This window comes from Pelecanus crispus, chromosome 20 (genome assembly GCF_030463565.1).
Source record: "Pelecanus crispus isolate bPelCri1 chromosome 20, bPelCri1.pri, whole genome shotgun sequence".
NCBI lineage: Eukaryota > Metazoa > Chordata > Aves > Pelecaniformes > Pelecanidae > Pelecanus > Pelecanus crispus.
Window position 1 is genome coordinate 6,165,135 of NC_134662.1, and position 22,190 is coordinate 6,187,324.

The 22,190-nt window shown below is 46.2% G+C and overlaps 1 protein-coding gene across 1 annotated transcript; it reads left to right on the plus strand.

The window, feature by feature from the left end:
• The first annotated feature begins 5,245 nt into the window (after window positions 1–5,245).
• LOC104030778 (ubiquitin domain-containing protein TINCR) lies at window positions 5,246–5,509 on the plus strand. Its single transcript, XM_075723889.1, has one exon. It carries the CDS (start codon window positions 5,246–5,248, stop codon window positions 5,507–5,509), a length of 264 nt encoding a protein of 87 aa, XP_075580004.1.
• Window positions 5,510–22,190: the final 16,681 nt, after the last annotated feature.

A 22,190-nucleotide genomic window follows, 5' to 3' on the forward strand; every position in this document is an offset into this window, starting at 1 on the left:
ATACAGACTTCTTCCTAGGGTCATGAATCTCCCATCTGGGAAGTTATAAAGAACTGCAGTGAGAAATAACTACCACCGCAAAATGCTTTCTCCCATATCCATTTTTCAGCTGTTCCATTGTCTGCACTTGACTGGTTCATTTAACATGTGCGTTACTGGGTTTTTTTTCCTTCACATTTCCCTTTCCACCAGCAAATGTCACCAACTCACATCTAACTTTTACTCAGAAAACTTACAGGTTCATTTGTGTTCCAAAACCAGGCAAGTTTGCTCCTTCAAAGCTGAATATACATAGCTTTTTTTCTGGAGCCTGTTGTAAGTTCAATCCCATGCTAAACAGAGTCCACCAGCTCCCAGTAACGCAATATTGATGCTGGGCAGCTAGCCAGGGAAGTTGTAGGATCTTTTGGAGTCTGATTCTGATACTGCAGCGGGATCCGTCTGGCTTGGTAACTTCAGCTGCGTTAGTGGCAGAAATCCTCATACATACCAAAAAGAATGAAAGGAGGATCAACCTCCCTTTCCGAGACATCTTTTTTTAAAAAAAATCTGTTATGCTGCTGGAGCAGATGGAGAGCTCCTGACTGTTGTCTGGAACAGGGCAGGATGACAGGGGACATTTTCCCCTGTGCCAGGCAAGGATGGAAGATTGTGGCTGGGAATTCAGTGGAACAGAGAGGCCATTTGGCCTGGGAGCATACGACCCTATAGCTTGACAGGCAGATGACAGGACAGAGTCAGTGCAGTCACTTTCGTCACTCACACCTCCCGTATATGTTAACATAAGCACCTTCCAGCTTTTCTGGATTTTAGATGATCTAAACAATGAGGATTTTGCCGTAATCTCCAGGAGAAGTGCTCCTCCGAGTCATAGAAAGGCTCTCTTTATTCCTAGTGTGCAAGAAGTTAATAGTATTCCTAAGCACTCCTGCAGATGTGGGCAGTATGCTGTAGATAAGTTGTATGCTGTAGATAAGTTATATCAGGAGAAAGCATTATCGCTTTGGCTTACATATTTTGTGCTTATCCATTGGACTCTAAAAAGCTGTTGCATTTAATTACCCATTTTTCAAAGCATTTATTAATCATTTATTAGCTCTTTGTTAATTTGTTGTAGATGTAACCTGACATATAAAGTTAGCCCAGTCATTTTATAACCAAGCACATCTCAGGAGGAGGAAAGCACTGGGTGATAGAAAAGGCCTTACTCATCTTACTTATCTGTAAAGCACTTGGCACATGGTGGTACAGCTCTAGCTGGGGCCTCTGGGTACTTCAGGAATATAAATACTAGCACCTTAAGCTGCCGCATCTCCTGAAATACCTGGGGCACTGAATGAATTAGGTGGCAGGCTGCATATTGGACTGGAGATTTCTAACCTTGACCACTGTCAAGCCTCGTGATTCATGCTGCGTGGCCATTCAGTCCCTGTGAGCGAACCCTTCCTAGCCCCATGCTCCCCAGCACCCAGTGTGGATCTCAGAGCTCACAACGCTGCAGCCTTCCCTCCGCACCGTCAGTTAACAGAGCAGGAGGACAACCACGGGGCAGAGGAGGTGCCTGCCAGCAGAATCGGGCTGGGGAGTCTAACACACAGGCTCTCTGGTTCCCAGTGTCGTAGAGTTGCAGGTATAGCCTGGTCATTCTGACAAGGGCAGTCATCTCTCACACATCATCCCTGCCTGTCTATCTGCTCCCAAACACAAACTCACCCCAAACAAACATCAGAGGAAAATCCTTAGTGTTCAGCATTACTGACCACAAGTCCTGGGATCAGAGAGCTTCAGGAAACAGCAAAATCTCTTCCTTGCCTGAAAGGCCAGCACTGTGAGAGTGGTTTCCCCAAAGACTTATAGGCTCTGTCAGGGGAATCAGGGTCAAATTTTCCCCAGATGTAGCAATTTCCCTATAATTGCTACCAGGAAATAAAGAAACCTTTATTTCCTTACAGAGCAACATCACACCTCTCCTCTGTTGTCCTCTGCAAGGAGAGCAGCACAGCAAGCAGCAAAACAGAGCCATTGCCAAAAAAAAAAAAAAAAAAAAGCTTAGGAAATGAGTGTCTCTATTCTGGCATTGTAAGAAGACACTGTGAGGCCCAGGATCACCTCAACCAGCTTGAGGCATCTTAATGAAGCACCTCATTTAGGCAGGTTTTTCTCTTTTGCTCTAGGAAGCTTTGAGAACAGGAGAAGAGGAGACAACATTTTATAAATGCTGTTGCTTTATTTCTTCCCCCACCTGGGTTTTAAATTGCTTTTCCGGCTTTCCTAATGAATGTTTCTCTGAATGTTTGCATGTCTTCTGTTTGCCCTCAATATGGGGAAAAGCTTAAGTCAATAAGCTTTTATTTGATTTGTAAATAATGCCAGAGTGACACATTATCATAGATTCTCAGAACTCTGACGCCATGTCTCGTCCTCTAGATATGACATGCCAGAGACATCACCCAAGTAGGCTGCGAGGCGTGGGGTAGGAGATGGAGATTAAAATAACTTTGAGGAAAGACCATCTAGAACTTTATCCTGTACCTCTGTTTAGCCCACAAACCGTCAGGAGCTGGTGAAATAATTACTTTGGACAGATAATAAAACATCTTCCAGCAAAACTAAGGTACTTAATATACTGCCCAAGTCAATTCCCCTTATTTCTGCTGTCCTCTTGCTTTTAATAATGGTTTAATGAAAAATTCAAAATTAATTGGAACTGGCATTAGACATTCACGTGCTCCAGTGAGGGTTTGACTGCTTCAGTATTTCATAAGCTGACTTCACTGCTATGCTTCTCCTTATCCTGGCTTTCATAGGCTAGAATATCGTCTCTTTTCATAAAACGAAGGGTCCCAATATGGGCGGATGGGGGTACATGAGAAAAGTTTGCAACCACATCATAGGCAAAGAAATAATAGCTGTGTGTTTTCTTTCTGCCAGCATCCCCCCCTTTCTACGTAATGATACACATCTGAGCCTTGACTGGAAAGAGCGGTCCTAAAAATAAACAGGAGCCGTCTGAAAGGTGTCTGAGGGAGGTATTTGGCAGCTGTCAGGCTGTCACGTATGCTAGAAGGATGGAGCTGATGGACTCGCTGACACCAGACGGGCTCTGCTGAAATCAGAATGCCTTATGCTTCCCTTGGCACTCACTGGGCAAATTCTGTTGGCCGGAGCCATCAGACCTCAGTGTGTCTGTGGTCTGATCCAGTTCTGGCTGCCGTCAATGAGAGTCTGCCCTTGGATGGCAGTGGGAATTGGATCAAACCCTTGCTTTACCCCTGAGACTCTGGCTTTACACCAGGGATGAATTTTGGCTCCCCAAGTGAATGTCACCCAATGGAGAAGGATACACCAGGCCCCAGGCTTGAAAGTTTCTGTAGGTCTCTGAAGATGAGACCGCTCACTGAGATGCCTAGACATGGGGACGAGAGCCTAACCTTTGACATCTTTTGTTCTAACAGCTCTGCACCACTCTGTGCCTCAGTTTCTCCTTCTCTAAGAGCAGTGGTGTTGTCCTGTCTTCACAAAGATTATTGACATATCTGTAGATCCAGGCATTTTTAAATGCTTCCAGACCATGACTGTGCTAAAAGCTGTTCCTATTTTTCACAAGGTGCTTCATGGACACGTGTTACACCATGCAGCAGTCATGAGATGAGCAAACAGAAACATGAAGGCATGACATGACTCATCTCAAGCTTTTGAAGCAACTCAGTGGCAGAGTGAGGCCCCACGAATCCCAGTCCCCACCAAAACAATCATACCATTACAGTGACCAAACCTGGAAAGAAAATCTTGCTAGCAGAAGCTTCAGTTCTTCTCAAGTGCAACAGGGAAATCTCCATTGCCTGTAGTGTAATTGAAGATATTTGCTGCTGTCCTTGGCAGAGACATAGTGTTCTGGGAAGGGAAAAAGAAGGGAGGTGTGAAGACAGGGTGGAAACCTCCTTGTTTCTCAATTCGAGAGCGGACACCTCTTTTGCTCTCAATGGGAGCTGACTGCTGCCATATCTGAAAATCTGACAGTTTGTTTTGTTATCTAATGGGCAAGAACAACCCCTTTTTAGTAAAGAGCAGACTCTGAAGTCAGCTATCTTGCAGTACCTTGGTCTGAAAATACTGATCTACGTTGAGAAGAATGGACAAGGGAATTAATTCATGTAATATGGCCTACAGGAAATTACCTACAAGATAAGAGGGTGACTTGATCTTTTTGAGAAAAAGAAAAAAAAAAAAAACCTTTCTTATCTTGATGATGTTTGCTCTGAAGTATCATCTTGTGACTGCCAGAGTCTGCCTTGCAGGATCATTCAATTACAGCCGGCTCCCGTGGCTGGCATCGCTTCCTTCCTTTCAGAGGTATTGTTGTATTTCCCAAAGTATTGCTTGTTCCTCTTGGTATTCCAAGGCCTCTGTTGCTGCCTGTTTGCATGGTGTGCCTGCAGCCCCATGATGCTGTTCCCACTCACGTGCTAGAGAAGGATACGGTCAGCCCTTCAATTAGGCAGGGATCTGAAAGGAAGAGGAAATCAAGATGATGAACCAGTGAGGAGCACATGTGAGTCAATATTAGATATCTGATGGTATGACGAGCAACAAATGAGTCCTACCCCTTTTGGAGGGTCCCAGCCTGTTTGCCTACAATAACTATACAGATCTCCTAGGGGGAAACTGCACTGCACTAATGAGGGGTGTGCACACCAGCCAGGCTCTCTGTCTCCTTCAGGGTGCTCTGGCTCTCCCCAGTAAGGAATTTTTCACTATGCAGAGTACTTTTCTCTTCTTCATTAAAATGGCCACGTTAAATAGCTGTGAGGTTCCTCAACGCCTACTTTGTTGAACTGATCAACTCCACAGCTGGCAGCTTTTTAGAGCAGGAGACATGAGGTTACTAAACCCATTCAATTCTCACATGGACCCACGTTTCTAATGGCTATGGAGATCCAACTTTAACGTCCTCTGAGAGTCATTGGAATGAAGAGCACTTTGTGAAGACGTTATAATTATTATGGGATTTACGGGTGTGTGGAAATGATTCATGGAGACGTTTCCCAGCCAGCAGGCTCTAGGAGCCAGGTGAGCTCTTCCCTGGAATGTGAAGCATGCGGCACAGCAACTGGGAGGAACAGGTTTGGCAGGACATTTTAAGTTGTTCACGGCAGACAGCCTCTTCAGAGCCACATCCCTGCCTTTACCGACCTCCCAGCTGGATGTTCCTCTCTGCCACACTGGCCCTGGTGAGCTGGAGAGGATGGACACGCTGCGAAGGAGCCTTTCTCGCTGGAAGAGGTACCACATTAAGGTGCACCTGGCTGACGAGGACCTGATGATGCCCCTGACGGTCAAGCCCAGAGACACAGTGATGGACCTACGGGCTCACTTAGTACGGGAGGGCGTCACTTCCTGGAAGAAGACATTTTATTACAACTCCAGGCAGCTCGAGGAGCACGAGACTCTCAAAGAAGCCAATATCCAGAATGGCTCTGTCCTGCTTCTTGTCAGCAATAAAAGGTAGGCAAGGAGCTTGTCTGCAGCGGGGGCGGTGCAAAGGAAGGGGAATGCTCTGTGTATCTCAGCCCCTTGGGACGCTTTCCTGTTGGGGTTTGCAGAAAGCAGATCAGGAACTCAAACCCTGCAATTTCCAGTAGGTGGGCTGAGATTCAAGGCTCTTCAGCTCCAGACATGCTGTGGTGTGAAATAAGGGGGTTAGAGGAGGAGGAAATCTGGTTGACGCTGCCTGTCCTGTCTCTGATCAGCCCTCACTTTCCCAACTACGTGGCCAAGCAGAGAGGGAGAGACAGGACGTGCAAAAGGGCAAGGGAGGTTGTGTGACATGGCGGGGTGCTCTGGGAGCCTCTCGTCCTCATTCTTTCTTGTTGTCCCTGGCTCCCTCCATTTCTTTTTAGCAGATACTTTCTGCAAGTATGTGGGGGTGGCGCAGTCCTGCTTTAACTTGGAAGAGCTGTGAGCCACCAGCTTACAGCAAAGCTCAATGAGTGCTGGACAGAGACGGCAAGAGGCTGCACCTTCCCAAAATGTGGCCAGATTGCAGCAGTTATGTACAGTGAGACTAGAGACTTCCAGGATAGCCAGTGCCAAGGAGATCAGTCAGGGCAAGTCTTAGGTTCCAGTGGGAGTGAAAGCTGAAATAATGGACGAGACCCACTGGCCCACAGGATAGTTTAGATTCAGTGGGGTGAATTTATGCCCAACCTGCGCTGTCTTTCCTAATGCCTGGTTGCTGCTGCCAGCATGATTAATTCTGTGAAGCATTTTGGGGATACCGGGTAGAAGAGGTGCACAGCAGAGCATGGGTGTACTGCGTCTAATTCAGCTTTCTGAATCCTGAGCCCTCTGAGTTATGTGTCTATGCTGATCAGAGTTTCCTCTGCAGAAAAACCTGCACTAAAGGCTTCAGTTCCTGATTATATGCCACATACTGGAATGGTCCTATTTTCCAGTCCAGAGGCAGCTTGAAATCTCACACAAAGAAGATTTAATAAAGCATTTCCTTTCAGAGCTCAGCCAGACACAAGAGATTTCACATTGCTCAGCTAAGTGCATACCCCAAGTCACCCATGGCCCCTTTCTCCAACATCTCATTTCAGCTCTCTGATTAACTTGGCTCAGCTCCTCCTTTTCACCTTGTTTTTAATGGCAGGAGCATTTCTATTTGTTGTTGTTTCCAGTGTTTATTTTCCTAAATTGTACAGCCTGAATTTTCGAGAGTAAAAAAGGATTCCGAGGGACTCAGTTTACAGAGTGCACATATCGACACCCTTTTGACAGATGCCTGATTTCCATAACGTGCTATGCACCTTCCCACATGCTGCAAAAGCAGGGTGTAGCTGCAGCAATGCAAAAATCACCAGGAGATCCTGCCCCCGGTGTGCTGAGTTCAGGGTGCCCACTTGAAGTCACTAGCCATTTCTGAAAATTGAGAGCCTTCTGCTGAAAGCTCCAGCTCAATTTTTATAAGTACATGAAAAAGGGAGTGGTATTTCTAATATTTTTCTCCTTGAATTTCATCAACACCTTCCTGGCTCCTGAACAAGCACCTGTGTCCAATCTCTTACTCCTTTTCCCAGGGCTGGGTGCATTGTGGGGGGCGGACAGTCTCTCCCTGAAGTCATGTCTCTCCTTGAGTTCTTGGACATGAAGGATTATTGGGTTCTGACAACCACAGCCACTCCCAAAGTCTTTTGTGTGGCAGGAGAGATAAATGCCCAGGTATTGGGGATGCATTTCTCTAAAGGCTCATGGGGGTGACCGAGCTATGGTTGTAGCATGGTCCCCCTAGATATTTCTCAGACGTGCTTGTGTGTGGCTTGGCAGTCACCACCCTGCTCAGTACAGAGTCCTGGGCTGAGTGCAGCCTCTGTGACTCAGCACCTTGCCAGATCCTCAGCATGCAGAGGACATTTTTAGAGGGCTCTCTCTGTCACTTAAACTGGGAGTTAGGAAATACAGAGTGGGAGAAGGCAGGCGCTGCATTGCAATTGAGATTACAGAACCATTTTGAGCCTTAAGATTATTCGGCCAGATATTTAGGTATTATAAACCCATGTTGCTCCACTAGTGTCCGTGGAGCTGTGCTGGTCTGTATCAGCTGGGTGACAGTGTGCAACCTTGGGGAATATGAGGAGAGTAGCCTACGCAGCATTGGGACTGTCTAGGAGGCACAGGAGTGAAGAGGAATAGAGAACATGGTGTTGGGTTTGGCCAGCAGCCCTGAGGATTTAAGAGTTGGTTTTAGTACTTCACAGTCTCAGTGAAGTATGGACCCTCTCCATCAAAGGTCAGCATCTGCTTCTTAAGTTCTCCCTGAAAATCTTGGTGTCTCCTACTTACTCTTTGGTACTGAGATGCCAGCCAAGCAGAGCTATATTAATTCCCAAAGTGGACTTGCTCCGATTGCCAAGGTCTGCAGCTCAGTGTTGTGCCTATAAATATTAATGGTCACTCTGTATGCTATGTGTTCTTACAAGGGGCTCACGGGACAGTTTACTTTGAACCAGAGAAAACATGAAAATGACCCTATTTTTCATCCTCCCCCCCCCCCCCCCCCCCCCCCACTTAATGCCTTTGTAGATAATTGGCATTTAGCAAAGGCCAAGTCAGCATTTCCACTTCTTGCTCGTGTTTTCTGGGGTTTATAACGTAGTCATAAAAATTCACTTAAGGCTGCAGCTTGGCAGGAAAGGGATCAGCATACCAGCTAACGCTGAAAATTTATTTGGACCTTACTGTTCAAAAGTTCATGCAAGCCATTTCGGAGTTCAGTCAACATGACCTCTCACCCTGGGAAAACACACGGGCAGCCCAGAACTGGGAATATCACATCCACTGAGGATGCGATTCCCCCTTGTGCAGAGCTTGTTAATCACATTACTGCTGCACTGATTGAGATTGCAATCCTGTTGCAGTAGAAGCTGAGCAAAGTACATGCTGAAAAACAGTTTCTGTCCTAGAGAGCTGCATATTACAACAACATGGTTTGCAAGTAGGTAAAACAAGCAAAGCAAGACTTGAAATGTGAATGAACAAGCAGAGAGAGAGAACCCCCCCAGTTCAGTGGCCTTGGGCCAGCCTGTGGTGTTCAAGCCATCGGAGCCCACTGCAAGGAGACCACCAGCGAGTCCCGATATGAAAAGAGCAGCGATCCAGCACAGATGCAACAGCATCCGCAAGGGCATGCAGCAGGCTGTCCCAAATGCCCGAGGCGTGATCAGTCCTGGCACTGTGGACCACGCCATGGCAGAACCTGTTTGGCTCGCTCCGGAGGTGGTGCAGGGCCCCAGAGCCAGGTAGCTGCTCAGCTGGTCTGGTGGTGATGTGGGAGTTCCTGAAACTGGCACAACTCTTCCCGAATTTTGTCTGCCGCAGAGAGCCGCCTGAATGCTCTTTGTTGGCTGCACGCTGTGGAGCACCACCCAAAGAGGCCTCCCACGGTGTAGTCAGCAGCAGTGCTGGACAGTGGGTGTATGGCATTAGCTGCTCCTTGTTAATAATTTGTGGGCTGCATTTTGATGCTAGATGTTAGGTGGAGGGATATTGTCTTGAACTGGTGAATGCACTGCTTAACCCATGAGCTATTTCAAAGAGAGGATAGAAATGGGTGATCCAGAGCGACTCCTGGATGTGCTGTGTGCCTGTCACTGACCGTTCCTAAGGATGTAGAGCTCCAGCTGGATCTGGACGTGGTATAAGCACAAGCACATTGACAAGAGCCTTCACACTTGGTTTCAGGCTCCTTTCTTGTGCGGTCACCTCTAGCAGCCAGTCAGACAAGTGCTGTACTAATAAATTAACCAGTACCATGACTGCTCTCTGTTAGAATGCTGGAGTATTGCACTGCAGTTTTGGCCCAGTCCAGATGCATTTCAGGAGCTAGCATGGGCCAGGGACTGTTCCTTACGGGCTGTCTGGATGTGACCACATGGATTTGGAGGGTAAGAGTTTAAGATGAAAACATTGGCCATTCTGTGCCAGCTGTCCTCTCAATGCAGAAGAAAGTCCCAGGCACATTTAATTTACTGGCATAGACTCAGCCACAGCACATAGGATCCCCTCAGTCTTTTAGAAGCTGAGGTTCACTGAGGCCAAGCAACTATTGTCGTCATATACAGCTTGCCTGGAAAATGGAGTTCAATAAGTCATTGGTGAATAGGTTAAATAGAGTAGATGCCGGCACTGAGTTTAGTAGAAGTCTATTATCTGGAATCTCTTGGTGCTGATTTTCTGGCCTGGAGCCACCTGAAAACATCTATCTCGGGGCATTAGCAGTTACTATAACAACTCATCTAGGAACAACTCCTGACAGCTCAAGGAGCAGACCAAGGTCCCACGTGATGTATAAGCCACTATTAGGTCAAGATGAGCATGTCCAGGATTCTCCCTCTTCTGCAATCCAGCCTCAGTGTCCCTGGTGAGTGCCAGTGCTTATACAAGCTTTAACACACTTGGGACCCTGCTTTATCATTCAGAGGCTGTTCCAAAGGTCCTAGTTTTCCAAAGGTCCATCCACTCAAGGAGCTACCTCCTGGCAGAATAACAAAACCATCCATCTTTGGCTAATTCCCTTATTGGCATTCAGTTTACAATCTCCGAATTTTGGCCTCATAAATGAAAACTATGACTGAGCCTTGGCATGAAAACTATAACTGAGCCACTTGCATAAGGTCCGGTTTAGCTGATGCTAAGCAACTGCTGCCTACATTTGATTCCCATGATGACACAAGGATCGATGTTTGACATAGACACTCAGCAGTGGCTCACTCCAGGCTTATATTACTCCACTATCCTGTCACCCCTTCTCACTCTCACTGGAATTGCCCAGAAGCAGTCACCAAGCACAGCAGATGCTGGATCTCTAGAAAGAGAAACCAGAAAAATAATGGGATCTACACAGTTTGACCCTGCATAGAAAGCCGACATTACAGCCCAGATGTGAATTAAGTCCCTTACACTGGGTTTCAGTGATTTTTGTGATGCCTGCTCCTTGTGCTGACCTTCCAGCTCCTGGGGTTGCTCAGCAATTGCAGTGTGGAGGGGAGACTTTTCGCTCCCATCCAACTACTACAAGCTTGCCCTGTTAAGCTTAGGCCTAACAGCAGGCTCCAAGGCATCTCACAGTAGGATAACGATCCTTTAAATAGCGCTGGGAGTCTCTCTTCTCAGGGAGGACTAATTAAGTTCTTCAGCACATGCTTAGACATATGTTGACCTGGTATGGCCTTAACAGGCCTGCTTCCATCTACTGGATAAATAACACTAGCTTCAAAAATATCCTCCTAGAGATGCGTTACTTAGGCAACAGCCAGGTGGGGGACTGACTTCAACTCTGTAGCTGAAGGTAGTATTTATGTGTATTACTCACGGGCCAAGCTCTCTGCTGGTGTAAACTTGAAATCAGTTAAGTGATTTTTAAGTTCCGAAAGCACCAGTGCAGTTACCTTTGCTGACCTCTTGGCCAGAAAATGACACCTGTATTTAGCTTAGTTACTTACTGTTCAGCCCAAGAAGCTCATTTAACAAAAGCAGAGGGTTGCATCAGCGGAGAACATGGTCCATAAGATCTGAATTCCTCTCCTGTGCAGTTGCATGGGATTGCAGTAGGTGAAACTGAGCTGATGTGTCCCATGGGGGGTCTGTCTTGGCTCTAGGCAAAGAATTAATGAACGGAAAGTATATTCTAAACCAGGTTCTTTTCTGGTCTGATATGGCACAGCTTCCTGGACTTCTCTGTAGTTGTGCTGATTTATAGCAGGTGAGGATTTTGCCCAGTCAGGATAAATATCCTCTCCTGTGTCCTGGTGTTTTATGGGGCAGATGCGCTATAGGGTGGGCTCACAGCAAATCCTTGACTATTACAATCCCCTGAAATTTCAAGTGAGGAAGCAAGTGCTGGAGTATGAATCCTGTTCTGGGTTTTGCAGAAAACCCAACCAGCGACTGGTATCAGCCTAAGTAGACTTGTAGTGTCCTTTGCTAGGACGCAACAAAAAAACCCACCCCATAAACTCTGAACTTCTGTAAGTCCTGATGAAATGTTTGCAGCACAGGCTCAGTTTCTTGTCTGCATAATTGCAAATAGCAATTCACAGGAGTCAAAAGACTCAGCCCTGCACTTACTGGCTTGGCTGGGTGGGGTGGCTGCCTGGTAGAGCTGCTGCCTATGGGCCATGAGGATCTTGGTTGCAGTCCAAGGCATGATAAAGAGCTCTCTAAGCAAATGCTAGCCCTGAAGAGGTACCCCTAAAAACCTGTGAGAGCTTCAGCCTCTGTGCTGGACACCCCAGGGGGTAGCCCTAGATGATTTCTAAGGGTCTTCAGAAGAGTAACTAAGAAAGTAATCCTACTTTTGCTAAGCTTAAGTCTTCTATGCAGGGTCTGTACCCCTGTCAGAAAACGTTTATGGAACCATAACACCAGACAAACACCGTTTAGTGCTAATGCATGCGGGTGAGCGTGTTTAGAACAATTCAAGCTCTGTCTTACTGTAAACATCCTCAAAGTACTCCTAAAGCTACAGGCTGCTCTGTTCTGAGATGAAAAATGGATTTCCAGGAGCATGCAGTAAAGAGGGAGAGCCTTGCCTATGGGAAAAAGGCTTCCAGACAGTTGCAGGTTATCTGGAGGGTGAAGGCATCTTTTGCGGAAGGATAAACAGGTCTGAAACCCTGCAAGTGGATTATCCTCAGCTGTATAGTGTGACTGAAAAAACAAAACAGTCAGAGGATCAGGTTTATATTCTCCCCACGCCACGGTCAGTGCCTCCTTGGTCAAATGCCATTTTTGATTGCATGTCTACAGCACTGCAAGTATTTGCCTCTTTCTTATTCAGATAATGCCAAAGAGCACAGCCAAAGCCATGAGAGACGGGGAGTGTGACAAGGGCTGAAGGGAAGCAGATGGAAGAGAGCTTGGCCGTGGAAAGGCAGCCCGGCCACCAGCATTTGGTAAGTCCCTCCCTGCACGCCAGCTCAAGGACTGTTCAGAAAGCAGCTCCAAGCGTTTTCAGCACAGTACCCATGAATAATTAACCCAAACAAAACAACAAATAACGTTTCCTCATCAGCGTGCCATGCGGCCTCAGCTGCCAAAGGAGAAGCGTGGGTAAGACTGACTCAGCTCCTGGGGGCAGTGGATCAGAGTGAAATGCCCATGAAAGGGCGACTTCTGCCTGGGTGAGGAAGCGAGAAGGAGCTGAGGTGGACTTTGCTTAGGGCCCTGCATGGGGACATTGGACAGCTGAGACTCCTTCCGACTCTCTCACAGGATTCCTCACTAAGTTGCTGATCTTGGCCTTTGTTTTCCTATATGTAAGTCTGAGATAATTTATTCCCTTTCTCCCACTCTTTGTCCATCCAGCTGTGAGTGACTCGGGTTAGGGACTGCCGGGGCTCCTGAGCAGTTCCTATACAGCGGGGCCCCGATTTCTAGGTTGAAGGCTCTGTACAGTAAATAAGTGGTGAGCACGCTATAGACAGTCCTGCAGCTTGACAGCCTTTATATACCCAAAGGACAGAGACTGGTTGGTCACTGTTTTGGCGACTACCTCACCCGACATTAGGGACCCACTGTTACACCAAAACTGCCTTATTTTTGAGCCAGGGTTTATAATGCAATGAGCCTCCTCGTGGTGGTGTTCCATCTGTGTGCCAGTCCCCCCGCTCCAGTAACTTCTGAACCAGCTGACCTGATTCAACCCAGTTTGATGGAAAGAGAGAGGTCTCACAGACCCAAGATTCCTGAATGTTCATGAAAAAACAGCAGCTGGATAGAAGAGAGACTTTTAAGCTAATATCCTACTGAAGGAAAGGTAATTACACCTCTTGCTCCCTATCTGTTTTGAGATGCAGCAGCCAGGTGACCAGCTGGCATTTAGATGCTGGCTGGTCAGTCAGTACCTGCCTAGCTTCAAACCAGCTACTGCACTTGCTGCCCCTTGCCTGCAAAGCAAGAAGCTGCTGGAAGAGCCGAGGACTTTGCTGGGGAGGTCTGAAGGGGATAAGGGTGCCCGGGGGATATTACGGTGAGCTGGGAGCACCCAGAAAGGAAGAAATAAAAAGCAGTTTTAATATACAAATCAGAAGGAGAACGGGTTTCACCAGTTCCCCTGCTCACAGAACAACTTGATTTTTATGTTCAAACTTATTTTCAGGACAAAATGGATGTTTCTTTAACCACTACAGAACTTTCCCCAGAAAATTTCAGTGACTGGCAACTGTCTTACCAACCCCCCCCAAACCTGCATTTTCTGTTTTTCAACTGAAAAACATGCCTTTCTGGACTTTTTTGGCAACAAGAAAGCATTTGATTCTTTTTTTCTGAACAAAAGCATTTGAAGAAATACCATGGCAAATGGAGTTTCTCATTTTCCAGTATTTTTTTTTTTTCCTAGGAACAAAAATATCTCCCCAAGTACTTCCTTGGACTTTGCACAGAAAAAGATTTTAGACAAAGACGTGAACATAGTCACAGCTGAAGATCTTTCAGTCCAAGCAACTGAAATGGACAAAGAGTGGGATGGGACTAAACATGGGAGGAAGGAATGTGACTTTTTCAAGGTCAACCAACAAGCTAGGCACGCAGCGGAGAGCGTGCTGGCACTGTTGGGTCAGCATTTCTGCCACTTGACCATGCGGCGCCTCTGCGCGTCTGTCTGTCCTGAAATAATGAGTGTCTTGGAGCAGAGCCAGTACTTTCCTGAGTGCTTGGAAAGTGCCTTGTGCAGCCCTAGGTGCAGTCATAAATAATAATTTAAATGATAATAATAATACTAAAGTGGAGGTGGGCCACTGAAGATGGGACACACTCAAGCAACAGAGTCCTAAATCGATTTCCCTCTCCTAGTGAAAAGTACAGTTTGCCTCACAAAGCTTGGGAGACCAGAGAATTTACTTCTCTGGAACCGATAATCACAGTCTCTTGCTCTGCAAAAGGCAAACTGACCTGAGTTGAATTAGGTCCTGTATCTACTCTAACACCTCATACCTGTAGCTGGCAGCTCTGGAAGGCTTTTTTGCAGCTCAGGGGGATATCTGGAAAGAGTAAATCAACTGTGGTGGTGTGGTGAGCTGCCTGGACTAATGTTTTTTTCAGAGATAGGCTTTGATTGACACTTCAAATCTGCCTGACAATCTTTTATTCTAAGTGCAGTTGCTGCCTTTCTTCAGAGCAGGAAGAGCTGGTTTGCTTGCTGTCCTTTAAATGATGGATCTTATCACATGGGAAAAAGAAGAAGAAGAAAAAAAGCAAACCACCTGGAAACAGCCACAGGTACAGCATAAAAAGAGGTAAAACTTACTGGATCTATTTGAGGTATTTCTGTTTTCCCCCGCTCTGCCATAATCCAATCAATACGAGAAAAGAGGCTATGCTCTGAGAAACAAGAGCCGACTGTTTGCTTTCTTTCTTTGACTGTTCATTATGTTGTTGGTTTTCGTCACGAAATTTTTACTGCTTTGCAGATAGGACTGTGCCACCCTCCAGTGATGAGAGGACTGGGAAGTCAGTGGGACAACCCTTTTACTCACTTGTTCTACACCACCTCTCCTACTGCCTGTCCGCCCCACACTGCCTCTCACTCCTTAGTTTTGGGCATCCTTAATGCCTGCTCAATACTGGGATCACACCACTCAGCTGCTCACAGAAGAGGTGACAGTCACTTTTTACAATGCAATTTAGACATTTGGCGTTTACCTGAGTCTGGCGAAGAAGGTCGGGTCTCCAAACGGGCAGAGGCATGCTTTGAATCCTCTCTGGACACCCACTTAGGTGGCAAAATAGGTCTCTTGTTTGAGATGTCCTGTCTCTCCTCACTCGTCTGGGTCCATCAAAAAACAGCCAGGCTCTTCAAACTGCAGAGTATAGGGCTGCTGTTGTATGTCCAAATACCAGGAAAGATGCTGATAGTAAGAACTGTTCTGAAATGGATGTTTCCCTTGTCCTCTGTGAACACAGGTGCGGACAAGACCAAGGACCAAAGCTGAAAGGTGTGCAAGCTCCTGCCCGCGCGCCAGCCTGGGCGTATTGCAAGATAGAGACGTTTACAGCTTTGCATGCTGCACCATGGATGGGATTTCTTCTCGTCAGGGGTATTTATCTTTGGGATCCTGCTATTGATGGATTACCAAAAGCGCTGCTGTTTGCTGCTGCATTCACCTCCACCTTGGAGCTGCAGCCAGGCCTTCCCAGCCAGCTCCTCCTGAGCTTCACGAGCAGAAGACAAGCCCAGGCAGGCCATCTCCACCAGCTGCTGTGCTTCAGCAAGGCAGCTCAGGCTGAGGCACGTTTCAGCAGCTCTTCTGTGCTTCTCCTGTACCCAAGTCGTGGATGCATCAAGTGCTTCAGTTTACAGGGCCATCGGCCTGGCAGCTTTCCTCAGCACTACATTTACTTTTTAAAGTTACATCAGTGTTGTACCCGGAGGGAACAGAGGAACAGATGCAGCCTGTGAAGTCTGGCTTTAATTCACCTGCCTCATTTAATTTCCTGCCCTGCCTTCTAATCAATGAGTCTGCACTAGTGGCCCTGGGAATACAGAGGTTTTTTCATATACAGGAGAATTCAACGCAGTGGCTGTGCTGGCTGAGCTCTCAGGGTCTCGAGCAGGCTGTGTCATGTCTCCTTTGAGGCTGCTTCATTATGGATTTCCCTCTCCCAGAAGCACTTGCACAGACTCTCCAGTCCATGGCAGCTGCACCACATTTCCTTGCAGGGGCCTGTTGGCACAGGGCAGCTGTGCCACGTTAAGCCGCTCTTAGTCAGGCTGGCTGGGCGGCATTCCCTCCTGGAAGTGCTCTCCTTCCAGGTGTTCCTGGTTTCAGCCACATGGCTTTCTTTTCAGGGCCACATGCTGCTTTCTGGGGCTCTGCTGTGCTACCTCAGACAGGCTGCTGAGGCCAAATGTGCCTCTCGGCCTTCCAGGGGCTCTCGGCAACATCGTGGGACCAGTGATGCTTCGCAGGGGCTGTGCCGATGCTCCATGGCAGGGCCCTCGGGCCATCGTGCCACACCGGCCCTGTGGTGTGTCGCTTCCCAGGTGGCCCTTGACCGCGGACAGTAGCACCGTGTCACCTCAGAGGTGCTTTCAGGACTACACTGCCCAGATGCTCAGGGCTGTCAGGAAGCCCCAATGAATGGCACTTTTACTTTGGTTAAGCAGACTCCTGCTGTCCTGGGTTTTTTTGAGCTCATGTTAATTCCAGGCAGTGCTGCCCAGTTGCTTAATCAGCCGGTGTCAAAACCCTGGGAGACAGGAAGGCTGTTTTTGGCTGGCAGCACCTATTTTGTGACGTTGCTGCTTTACCTCACGTATTATAATCTGTATCAGATTGCTTTTTGCCTGCTAAAATGGACAATTAGGATTCAGTTGTAATGCAAATTGCACGGTAGAATAAAAACTGTGGGGAACAAAATCACAAATAAGTATTTATGTCAGCCTTTGTTACCGCGTGATGGGTCCCGCTCAGTTACTGCTTGCTGTGAAGCATCAGACAGAAGAGAACCTGGTGCGCCTTTGTGTTTTATAGGCACGAGCTGCTGAGCTGCTCTGTTTAAGACTGCCTTTAGGCACTCGCGGGCCCCGATAATGTGTATGTGTGCAAACCTAACAGACAGATTGCCGCCTACACTGGAAATTTGATGATTGCCTTGTTTTTTTCAAGGCTCTGTTTTATATACTGCAGGCCAAACCCATGGGTAATTTCCAGTCTCTCTGCACAGGGCTGAGATGACGTGGTGAGAGAAGCGCAGAGATGCTGCAATTTCAATCTGCCACATAATGTGCTCCTAATACTGATAGCCTTGTAAGTGTGTTGTTGTCATTGGTGGTGTTGCTGTTGTTCTTGTAATTGTTGTCTTCCCATGTTCGGTGCTAAATGTTGTAAATTAAGAGAAATATTTAAGCCTAAAGTTACTGTGGAATTAAACACACAGGAGTCCTGCATATGCAAATGGCAAATGGAAGAGGTATGTCTGCATTTAAAATGGCAAGCCATACACGTAAAGCGATACGGTGCTGATGTAGCTGCTTTTACTGCATATCAGCTTTGCATTTCCCCAGGCCCTGGGTAACAAAGAATCAAGCTGCATGTTTTCATAGCAAAACTCATCTTTGAGAACTGAGGTGGAATATCCAGGCTTATAAAGCATTAGAGCTGGCAGGCAGGAGGCAAGTGTTTTAAGGGTTAGCTGAACTTGTACAGTACCTGTAAGATCCAGAGTGAGAGCAATGTCTGTTCATGTCCCATTGAAATGGTGGCTTCTAGGGGACAGCAAGGAACAAGACTGAGAGGCTGTGAAGCCAGATGGATGAGCTGAGTTTCAAGTCCTCCCAGAAGCTATGGCAACATAGCTTGTATATCTACTCAGAAAAGCCTTCGCAACTACCATAAATGACTCTAAATGGCCTTATTTTCCTGCTAGCAGTGAAATAAGCAGCTTCAATGGGGAGGAGTAAATCCATTTGATTGCACATGTTGCTGGGAATAACCCTCTTATTAGTTATTAGTAATAACCCAATCTATCACTAGCAGCATGGTCACCAAAACAGACAGCCTTATCTGCCAAAGAATCATTGTATTGCTTCTAATGTTTCCAATTACAACTGAACGAGGGGAGTCGGAAGGGCCTCAAGGAAAGAAGCTCTGCAGGAAGCAAAAGGCAACATAGAGAACTTGGGTTATAAACAACGTGTGTGGCAAATGAGATATATCAGGGCCAATATATCTTTTGAGGAAGACTTCTGCCAGGCAAGGCTGAGCTCTTTCCGTTCCTGACTTTCTTCTAAGCCAATGTGTGGTATTGGTATGTTAGGACATGAGATGGTGGCAGCATTGGCTTGTTAGCTCATCTTCTGAAGGAAAGAGGGGCTTCTATGTCTTGGGTGTGCGAAGCAGCAGCTGTCAAGCTCAGGGCTCCAGTCCAGGATTTAGATGAAATTTCTCCATTGAAGTCAATGGCAAAGAACCTGGTCACTTCACTGGGGCAGGGGTGTTCTCACACAGCAATGCCTTGGGAAATTCTCACTTAGGATAGATCAGATTCTGCTCTCATTTATGCAATTATAAATCCAGTGTAGCTCCATTTGAAACAACTGTTTTCATCCAATGCAAATGAGATCAAGATCTGGCCCAGGCTGGTTTTGTACACAATGGAAACTGACTGAATTATGGAAAACAGGAAACAAATCTAATGTAAATCTAAATGGAAATATGCTCTCTGTTACATCAGAATAAATTGGAAGCAAGTCTGTTGATTCTAATGGAATTCATCTGGATTTACACCAGACTGTGGCTCAGCATTTGTCAGTTGGCTGCACACCGGCATCAAAACGCAAACCATGCTACCTCATCTGAATAGCTTTGAACAATTTCTTCCTTTTCCTTTACATTTAAGCAATTGCCTCTGCATCCTGATAGCTGATTAGCCTTTTCAAACAAATAAACCCCTGCAAACAGACGTCAACAAATGAGCCCTGCTCTCGCTAGAACTTTCAGAATCTAAATGATGAGTCTGAAGTACGGAGCTTGGTTTTGGAGTCACTTAAACTTGCTCCTGTTCCTCTGTGTTCACAATGTAGAGCAGTAGGATTGAGCTCACAGGAGGACAGACCTTTGCAACAACTATTCTGATTTCCCCAAAGTACACCAAATTCATTGCCTTTCCACCAGCAGTGGCCAGGGCCAGCTATTTCCTAGGATGCACAGGAGACCTTTCAATAGATAAGCAAAATATTGTCATACTTCCACTCTTGCTGTGTTCGGTCAGATGGTCAGAACGGAGCCATAACCCTCCCCTAATGGATCCAGTAGGAAATTGCATCATGCTCTGTTCCTACAGGCACGTTCCTGCTCCTCTCTGTGCCACCGTGCAGCTGGCCATGGGAGCCGGTTGCTCATGGGGCACTCTTCACGGGGAACCTGAGAGGACTAACTAATGTCTGAGCAGCAAACTAGGCTCCCTGGGTGAAAGTCACTGGGAAAGTGCGATGTCTGAATACGAGCACAGCCACGTCAGCCCCTTCCCTTGAATCTCAGTTACCCCAGCGTCTTACATTCTAATTTAGTTTTTAATCTGCTTCTCTTTGGATAATTGGTACACTGTATCTTAATTAAAACAAGAGGAGGAGAAGATGACACACAAACAAACGAAAGCCCTAAGTCAATGGGATTCAGGGAGGGGCAAAGCAATTATTCAAATACAAATCTTGTTGGTAACCAGGCAAACATGGTAATAACAGTTATGGAGGCTGTTTAAAAGGTAAAAGAGTTTTCTGGAAGTTGGATAACTGTTCGCCTGGACACCCTTCTTTCAAGGGACTGGCTAGAGCCTGATGTCTGAACACCACGGAGCCTGGCCTGCAGTCAGTCTCCTGGGGAGAAGAGCTAGGGGAGCGGTCCTTGTTTTTACTTCTTTGCCACTGATTTTCTGTGGGATCCTCAGGAAGTTCATTGGGCAAGATTTTCACAAGTGGCTCCTGTCTATGGTTGCTTTAATGTGTAGCTGTTTAACCTGAGACATGCACAATCAGCCTTTGCTGGATCGTTAGTGACAAAGCACACGTGGATCTCAACCGGCATTGGAATGTGCCAGCCACTACCTCTCAGAGTCTTTATGTTCCCATCTGTAAGTTGTTATAATAAATACTTTCCTGATTTTATAAAGCTATTAAAGTCTCTCTAATGAAACAGAGGCTTTCAAAGAGCTGTGATTATTACGGCTTACTCTTGCTTAGGCTTATTCCTGCAGGTCAGCTGTGCTTAATTTGTGACAGCTTTCTCATTGCTGGCACTGCAGACCCTGTGTGGCGTGCAATGTCTTGCTATCTTATTTCTGTTCTTTACAGCATCACCTGGAATAGATGCCTGCAGCCAGGATGCACCTGATAGTTGTGGTGTTGATACACAAACAAAAGCTCCAGCTTACTCATTGCTCACAGCCTCTATAACTCTTGTTTGCCATGTACGACAGGCTTATTTCATCCATGTCAGTGAAGTTGGCATGTGTGAACTGGAAGCAAACAGAAAGCAGAAATGAGAAGTAATTGGCTCCCAGCCCTATCCCAGCTCTCTGCAAGAATGCACCATATGCAGTCATGGGCAGCACTGGACTGCAAAGTACACGTAATCCTAGGGAACCAGCTAAAGTCAATTTGCCAACCTCCTTGGAGAGTCTCAGCAGCATCACTGCTCTTTACTCACTGCCTGTAAAGGATCCTAGTGCACATGAGAATAAAGCCTATATTGAGGTGGGTGTAACAGGACCACCAAATACAGAGTCAAGAGAGAATCACAATTGCAGAGACATTTTCTGTTCCGGCAATACAAGAAGATGGGGGGCAGTTATTTGCTCTTATAGGAATAAAACTCTTTAGGCAAGGACCTTAAAAGTGGGAATAATTGTAATTTAGTGTTCACACTGTGCAGTGGGGAATCAGGCCCAAGCTTGTAGCTGCAGCCTTTAGCTATTAATGCTGTGGACTGGCCTGTGCTGTGCAGAGCTTTACTGAGTGCCTAGTCACATTGATTTCAGAATAGCTTTCCCCAGGGTATGGCACTGCTTTATGTGCGTATGGATGTGAGACCCTACGCTTGATTTTGATCTTGTAATCTGAAAAATTGATTCATTTTTGGTGGGTATATGCCTGACTGACTTGAATATGCATGTAACTTGGCTTCAAGAGCTGATACAACCTTGATAAGATTCTTACTAAGTTATTCTTCTAAATAAACCCTACCTATGTTGGGCAGAATTCTGTCCAATTCAGCATATGGAGACTCTTGTGAACACCGAGCCGGGTCTTATGTCAGAAATCAGGTTTGGCCATGATGGCAATAGAACATATAAGCCCAAAGTAAATTTGCAAACTCCATCTGTTTAAAAAGAAATACATTAATAGATTCTATGACTGATCTCCTGAAATGTCATTTGAATAGTTTTGACTGTGCATTTGTTTTATTCCTGGGAAATTTCAGAGTACAAAAAGACTTTATTTTCCTTCTTCATTTGCCAAGAATCCCTTTGAAACTTGTTTGTAATATAGACTGAGACTTGGACCAGATCTTTAGCTCACATAAACAGAGGTACCTCTATTGACTTCTGTAAAGAGATGCTGATATACATGAGCAGAGGATCAAAGACAAGAAAATGAAAGCAAGAAACTGCTAGGTATGAAGCTTTTTGTCCAGGGAAGTAGTTACTCCAGGAAATGTGTTATTTCCTAAAAAACTGATTCTTCCAAAATGGAAATCTTATCTATTTGGGATATGACTGTCTAGAACACATCTTACTGACCTGGTGACATCCTTCAATCAATCCCTTTTTATGCTGATAGTTTGAGGACTTTCCCACTGTCTGCTCTGCCTCCCAGGGCACGTGCAGGTAATGCTGGATGAATTAAAATATTTAATTGTGAAAAAAGTCACAGTAAGTTTTTTAAATATAAAGCCTTTGGCGATAGCTCCTGATTGTGAATTGGAGAATGTGGTGATATGGGAGAGTCTGGATTCTATTAGGTGATTTTAGTACTTCTAAAAGGAAGTGCTCAAAATCTCAGCCATATGCTGAGAATGCAACAGATAATGTACATGGATTGATGTGTACAGAGATACTTGGGTGAAGAGGGAGAGACAGTGATGTAAGGTAGATGCAGGACAGAGCTCTGAGTAAGGAGAGCCACCCGTAGA

Excerpts from the sequence above, each read along its gene's own strand:
- LOC104030778 (XM_075723889.1), top strand. The coding sequence starts at position 5,246 with ATGGACACGCTGCGAAGGAGCCTTTCTCGCTGGAAGAGGTACCACATT.